General features: G+C 39.7%; 1 protein-coding gene across 1 annotated transcript in view; it reads left to right on the top strand.

Annotated features, from left to right (window-relative positions):
• The first annotated feature begins 1,720 nt into the window (after window positions 1-1,720).
• The window catches only part of LOC121860244 (nephrin-like), a 45,121-nt gene continuing 38,607 nt past the window's right edge, over window positions 1,721-8,234 (top strand). The window contains exons 1-3 of the mRNA XM_042357332.1: window positions 1,721-2,123; window positions 5,522-5,644; window positions 5,929-6,114. Of these exons, the coding sequence (XP_042213266.1) occupies window positions 1,721-2,123; window positions 5,522-5,644; window positions 5,929-6,114 (712 nt within the window). The remainder of the gene's footprint in view (window positions 2,124-5,521; window positions 5,645-5,928; window positions 6,115-8,234) is intronic.

Below are 8,234 nucleotides of genomic sequence, written 5' to 3'. Positions count from 1 at the left end.
TTAGCACGAGGGACTTGTTTAGTTTTACAACACTGCTGATGCAAAGTGCCGGATGAAGTTGCTGCCTACAAGAAGAACTAATAACAGGAGTTGGGAAGGGAAGAGAAACTTCTTTGAACTAAACACACGCCTCTACTCTCATGTCATTAGCGATGAATTAAAAACATTTTAATAAATATTCAGTGTAACATTAGTTACTTATTTATGCTTCTGATATTGCAAAAGGTAGAAATTTTCATCCTAAATATGTATAACTATTAAACATAGTCAACAAGACCAAATTAAAGATATGACAGGAAGGTCGCTGACACCAGGTACTGTACTGTTCTGATGGCCGAGACAAGACGTGTACGATGGGCAGCATTTACTATTATTATTACTGTTATTATTGATATCATTATTACTATTATCACTGTTCTCAGTATTGTGTTAAATACTTTAGTTTAAAACAATGAGACCTATGTATTATACATTACACTTGAACTGGCTGCCTTAGTTTCACAAGCACGAGAATAATCCCTTTTAACGGGGCACTGAACTAGATGAAGAGCTCTGGTTGAAGCTCTTGAACCGTGTTTATTCAGCCCCGGGTCATTCTGCGGTATTATTCGTCAGTCTCTTCCTGGAAACTGACATAACCAACTTTTTAGTCGAAGATTCTTCAGTTTGTTATATTATTTTTCATATTCGTTATTTAAGCAATTCACTGTAGTTTAAATCAATAATTTAGTGTATAAACCATACAACCAACTTGGTGCGGTTAATGTTCGTTTCAACCTTCGTATTTATAGTGCGGGAGCTGTGATGCTGTTGTATAAATATGAATTATTTTAAGTTGCCACATTCAGTCTTTTTTTTCCGGTAAACTCGTAACTTGTTGTATATACATAGACAAGCGGTAGCCATTAGTACATGATGGCGTCTGACTGGTACTGGAAAGCACACACCAGTTCAAAAAAAATATGGTAATTTTTAATCTCGAGGACAATGTTTGTGTGAAAAGTTTTAAGTTTTACACACACTCTGGCTGTATTACCCAAAGGTTACGAGACACCTTTGGTAATTGTGGTGCGGCGGTACTTTAAGTGACAAAGTTGTTGTTGGTTTAACATTTAGGTTTAATTTTTTGAAGAACCTGTTGGAAATATAATCGATTCGGTTAATATAAATGAAAGAAAATTATACATGTTACCGTACACCTCTGTCATGTTTGTTATGAACTGTAATCCACCTCACAATATTATTCCTAAACAAACACTACAAACACTGTTGGTTTCAAATAGCTGTAGACGACAGGAATATAACTTTCAATTATAACGAAACTCAGTGTCAGTCGGTGTATACATCCCTGTCACGGCGACAAGCAATAATTTAGAACTTCTTTACACTGACTGGGTCACACTCTCAAGACGAGCTCAACTGAATCACCTGAGGTTTATTGATTCGCCATCATTGATACCTTTCGCTCGGCTGGGAATCTTTTACAGTGTTGCCACATTGCTCGGGGAGACCAGGTCCACTGTTAAAGACGGAAGTGGAAGCAACTGTACGTAAAACTAATTGGATTTAGATAAATATAATACATAAATAAAAGAAGATGCAAGAAGATGTGTAAGTTAAAGAATAAGTGGATAATTTACTAGATATTTAAACAGAAGAGGGACTGAGGGCCACTGTTGATGACTTCTTGTATAAGTGTGAGGGGTGTTGTGAAGCGAGGATGACCTTCACCTGGCGTTGTGATTCTCCGACAGACGTGCCAGGTTACCCCGTCATCACCGGCTACATGACAGGTGAGGTCCTGAGGGAGGGGGAGCGTCGCATCCTCATCTGCCAGGTTGTGGGCGGCAACCCTCGCCCATGGGTCACCTGGTACAGACATGGGCGGCCCATCAATCCCACATCTATGATAGCTGCCCCTCTCACCACCCCGCCGGCAGCCACGAGCAGCACGGGTATGGAGGAGACGGGTGTGAGGGTAACTCAACTGGTGACGGCGACGCGGGAGGAGGCCGGGGCAGTGTACGAGTGTCGGGTCAACAGCCAGCTGCTGGAGCAACCACTCACCTCCAACGTCACTCTCACTGTCCACTGTAAGACATCACTTGTTACTGTTACTTCAGGTACTGTCACGTGTTACTGTTACTTCAGGTACTGTCACGTGTTACTGTTACTGCAGGTACTGCCGCTTGTTACTGATACTCCAGGCACTGTCAACTTGTTTCGGTTTCTTCAGGTACTGTCACTCACTGTACATTATTGAGTCAACAGTTACTAACTGTTTCATCGGTGCAGACATTGTACAATTACGGTCACATGAGCCACACCTGCGCCATCTTTAAGACAATATTATAAGTTCCCGTGAGATTCTGACAGCAATAAGCAGTGCGGTTTTTGGCTGTAGGAATCACGTGTTGTTGTGACGTCACTACTGTACAGCTACACTTCGCTGTTTCTATTCACACATATTAGTGGAGCTTTCCCGCAGCGCAACGAGGTATAGCAGCACTGAATTTACAGCATCAAGGACAGTTCTTTCAACAAACTGTCCTATCCAGGTCTAGCCTCATGGAGTAGTTAATATTTTTGAGACGGTGTTCATGTAATACTTCCAACTTTATGAAGCAGAACTATTAGTTTTATCCATTCACTTATTCAAGTCTTTTTTCTTCACTCCACATCCAACTTGTGGCTTTACCCCATCCCATCGCTTTAGTGTTAATTATCCTGTGCACCTTTATCGCATTATGTTTTGTTTATTACGTCGATATTCGCTACATATTCTTCCTCAAGTATTAATTAACACATTATAATCACCTCCCTGTCTTCACTATTCTCCAAATTTTATGTTCAGTAATTCTCCGAAGAGTGCCTGGCGTACGCAAACAAGTGTGACAACAACTTACTCTCCCATCCCCCAACCCTCTCCCCCTTGTCTTCATTACATCTACTTAACCTTCTAAAAAAAAACACTCCAGTATATCCCTTTGTTCTCACTGACCTGAATAATCAACTTCCACGGTATTTCTTTGTCACTTTACCTCTAGATTTACTTTACTTGCAGTGATCTGATTTTTATATCGTCCCGAACTTATCCAAACACATACTCTTCCGGTTAATGTTATATACATTTACCATCAACTCAACCTACTTAACCCTTTTAATTTATTTATTACTTAAATTATCAGTAAATTTGTTATCGTTGAAATGAGTCACTTGTCCCCTCGCTCTACTACTTCTCATTAATTCCTCAACTCCATTCAGTCGCCATCTCAACTTCTCCCTTCTATTTGATCTCACTTAATTCAGCCACATTCATATAGCCTTTACTAATTACACTCGATAATTTATTCACCTGGAATACATCATCAACGCCCCTCACCTGTCTAACCACCACACTGAAAAAATATTTTATCCCTAATGTTCCTCTTGATAAGCCTTCCCTCTAACACTCCTCAACTTACAGTGAATACACTCAATTAATACAAATTTTACAATTAACTGTTTTGTTCAGATTTATGGGAAATATCCACGACACACTTCCGACTCGACACCGTCAAGTTTACAATCTCGCACGCACGAGAACACGAGAGCACATATATTTCTTATTTCAGGCATTTAGTTAGATAACTATATTTTGTCATTAATCTAAATAACTAAGTTAGTCATCAATTAATTTATTGCCTTAATTTTGCAAAGGGCTTCAGTTAAAGGCCCACCACTGTATTATGGTGGAAGCTAAACTATTTATGATAATGTTTTAATTTTTCTTAAGCTTATTATAGTGTCTGAATTGTGTGTGTGTGTGTTTGCGTAATGATCAGCACGTTCGCCTCGTAAGCGAGTGGACCTGGGTTCGATCCCCGGGCAGGGTGAAACTATGGGCAAGTTTCTGTCTTCCCAGCAGTAATTGGGAACCTGGATGATAATCGATTTTCGGATCGTGTTCCGGGGTCATGCAACTCGTTAACTTACAGGGTGTGGTTGTTGTGTTGGCGTCAGCTTCTGCACCTTAAACAAATTCACGCCCAGGTGGCCCTTGGGCCGGCCATCCTCATTACACGAGGGGCACTAAGAACGCCAATACACAACACAAACACTATCAGAACTTTATAATATTTTTGTTTTTTTCATATCTGTCAAAATAACCTGAACGTTTTGTAAACACTTCTGACGGTGGAGATTGTTGTCCAACTGTTCAACATTAGTTTTGATAATTTTTACATGAATTCCTTTTGACAAGAGATAATTGTGTGATTGATGGACAACAGACCAGCATTTGAAAAATTTTTATTCATGCCAAATATGCGAGTAACGTTGGTCATCATCATATTGTGTTCATTAGTTTGATAATTTTTATGTAAATTAATGAAATGAATAGTTTGGTGGCACACACTTTTATATTATAAACTTTTTGCTGTAACTGTAAGCACTGAAAATACTGTAGAACACAACTTAAAATAGATTTCTTTATTTTTACAACAAGAACTATGTGAGAGATGAGAATTACGGAGGCAACACGAAGCTCACTATCGTGGTGAGTCAACGTACAGAAATAAATCCCACAATGAATAACATGACAATTACTATCAATATTCTTAGTAACATTACTTATCAGGTTAAGATACGAGCCACCAGAGATAAACTTTTTTTTTCTAAACGGCTGGAAACATTCATCGTTGTCACTTGCTACCCAGAATGTTATTAATAAGAAACTGATGTTTAATACCACTGAAGTGAAACAATTTTTATGAACAATGGCTTAAACACAAAACAAATTTACTGGGATCATAACATTACTATCTTTATTAAAATGAGTTTAAACATTTTACACGTGATTCACTAGAAAGTTTAACCACAATATATGTCATCATTAAAAAAAAAAGGAAATATGACAACGGACGAAAGATTTTGACAATCATATCGAGACAGCATGAGTCGCAGTGTTCATTCTGGAATTTATCGACCCCCAAAAATTAAGATAGTTTTAGAGGATTTTACTGACATCTCTCTTTGTAGTCTTACCTTATTTATGTGTTCTTTCCTGCCTCATTATTTTCATTTATCTCTCTCTGCGTTTCCCTCCTGTTACATCTCCCGCTGTCTCTTTGTACATATTCCAAGACAATTTTCTTTGGTTTGTCTTCATGCATTTTAATTTCCTTGTAAAATTCTCAAAAAATTCTCACTCGCTCTGACCAACTTTCTTCTCTCATCCATTTTTCTTTAGAATTTAATTTATCATCTACACTCTTTTATTCTGAATGCTGTTTTATCCTCCAAGATTTCTTCGCTTTAATATAATTTTGTCGACTTCAATTTCTGATTATGACCCCAATTATAAATGAATAATACAACGTGTTCTCATGGGAACTAAGTCGTGAAGAACAAACATCGGGTCGACCAACGAGCAGTAAAGACACCACGAGCACCAGTTTGTTTAGATCTGGTGTATTGTTGCCATGTTATGAACTTTCTTAGAACAACTGTACGTGACACCACACCTAACACTGTTCTCCAGCAGACGCGCCAACCAAGGTGACTGTGACAACTCCCTCGATGGCAGTGGTGGACCAAGAGCTGACACTCGCCTGCTACACCTCCGCCGCCAACCCTCCAGCGACCATCACCTGGATGATACAAGGTAAACAAACACCCTCACCTACCCATAACCCCACAACAACCATCACCTGCTTCACCCCCCCCCCCTCTACCATCTGAACGTTCTCCAGATATAAGTGAAAGATAACCTTTTCTGTTCAGTTTTCTGACACATGTAGGCCAATATCCCAACACTAGTATTTGCATTTGGCGTCGATGAATTTACGTCTGATTTTGATTAACAGTGAGGATATGATTAGTAGTTTAAGAAGAGTAGTTTATCCCATATTACAGGTGTAACTAATTGCCGTTTTAATTTTCTCGTAGGAGTAGAACTGGACAGCAGCTCATCGGTGGTGAGTCAGGAGGAAGGTGGAGGGTGGGTGACCACTTCCGAGTTGAACCATGTCGTGTCAGGGCTACACGATACGCCCCAGGTCACGGCGGAGTGCAGGGCTCACCACCCAGCCACGGAGAGAGCCGTCACTCACCAATGGACCCTCAAGATCGCCAGTAAGTTATCACATATTCTGCCTCCTTTATCGCTTGTTAATATTCAGTGCACCGCCTCCCGCTACCCAGCATCACTCAACCTATATATGCTTCCACCTCACTCGCCCTCATCCTCTTTGTAATGTTTTCCCCATCCACTTTTCTCACATATTCTTATCATCCAAACATTCACTCCTGCACTCGTCAATCCTTCCATCTGTTAAATATGTTCATCTTTCCACCACTTGTGTTGTAGTGATAGTAGTTAAACGTCTTACATAAAACAAACTAGGCAGCCCCGTTTACACCCAACCCATATCGCCCATATATAAAAAAATAATTAAACTTAGCTACAGAAAGAGTGTAATACAATATATATTAGCTTCAGGTATTTTTGTTAAGGTAATCGATACTTTGTTTTATATTTGTTTTAGTCTATCATCAAAAGCTTCGGGAAGTTAATGACGCTCTGTAGTATATATTATATTGTAAAGTCCCAGGCAATGATCGTCATGGCTGGACCTGTGTTGGCAGCGGATCAAAGTCAAAGGCAGTGTTGGGGGAGACATCAAAAGCAAAGCTTTTTGAAAACTCCATCACTTTTATCTATAAACTCATCCTTTACAACTCACTGTTAACACTAATTTCGTGAAAAATATTGAGAATAAGATAAACTAATGCCATTATTTATATACTGTAATTTCTGCCGCATGATCTATCAGTTATAACTGATGATGGTTCTCCGTCATTACTGGACATTATGTAAACAACTACATCTTAACAATATGTCCTGTCACTCCCATAGTTGATGTTGAGTTGTTCAAGTGTGTTTTGGGAGGGTGAGCAGAATTAGTATTAACATTCACATAAACATAGAAATGGACACTGAGTTCACTGAAATAGGATAACTCTATCAATCTTCAGTATGTCGAAAAATAGCCGCCATCTTGAAATTCCAAGTGAGCTTATCGACTGGAGTTAAATAATATCCATATCAGAATATCCACGCCAAGTTTAATGCTTTTATCATAACTTAACGATTCTTCTGAAGATTATTATCAGCCGCTTAACTATAACGACTCGGTTAAGGTAGAGGTAGAAGTAATTTACTCCGAGACCTCTATTGTGATATGTAGCCACCCACCCCCCCACCCCCCAAAAAAAGGAAGAAACGAATCGACGAAAACATCCAACACAATTTATCTGTCCTTTTCTCTTTGTCTCTCACATTCGTTTGAAATTTGACATTTACACTATTTATGCCAAGAACATTAACGGGGATCCAGTCAGAGAGTGAGTCTTATTATGAAAGGACCACTGAACTCTGGCGGGGATTATGAGCCACCGTGAGGCAGGAGGTCTCTCACACACCCCAGGTAATAAGGGAAGCTCCCTGTTATTACCTCAGTTACGACATGATACTGCAGCCAGCTTTATTTGCTCCCGGATCCTTATCTCTCCGCCGTGGTTCATAAAACACAGTGTTGTATATAAGATTCAGAAAAGAGGAAAAGTTGCAAGTATTACATTCCGTTAAAATAATAATACTTGGTTATTTTTACAGTGACTTAGTAAAGGTGAGTTATTTTAACAGTCGCTCACTATTATAAAAAAATTCTCGTTAAGTATCTCGCTTTTCACTTAAAGATTTACGAGATCTGTGTCAGACTTGGTGACTTCCCTCCAGAGTGCACAGATGTGGTGTTTCTGTCATGTTTTTCACCAGTGTGGAGGGAGGTAGTGTCCGCAGTAATTGGGGACCCGGATGTTAATCGATTTGCAGATCGTGTTCCGGGGTAATGGTTAGCTAGTACAGTTAGTGAGTTGTCCGGTCTTCTCGGAATATTCCTTGACACTGGGTCATGTAACTCGTTAACTCAGGGTGTGGTTGTTGTGTTGGCGACAGCTTCTACACCTTCACGCCTAGGTGGCCCTTGGGCCGGCCATCCTCGTTCCACGAAGGGCAACCATTATTATAGAGGAAGAAGAAAGTTAACGTTTACTCCTTGATGTTGTTGTGGTGCTGCTATAACCAAGGAGGGTTACTCTATAGGAATAGCCGTGTGTGTGTGTCTGTTCTGGGCAGCCGAAACGGCACAATCGTTTTTCATCAAACTTGGTGAAAAAATCGCAAAAATAAC

The sequence above is a fragment of the Homarus americanus genome, unplaced genomic scaffold (assembly GCF_018991925.1).
Source record: "Homarus americanus isolate GMGI-L3 unplaced genomic scaffold, GMGI_Hamer_2.0 scaffold21914, whole genome shotgun sequence".
In the NCBI taxonomy this organism is placed as follows: Eukaryota; Metazoa; Arthropoda; class Malacostraca; order Decapoda; family Nephropidae; genus Homarus; species Homarus americanus.
The sequence above is the reverse complement of the archived record's forward strand: the minus strand, read 5'-3'. Positions and strand labels throughout refer to the sequence as shown.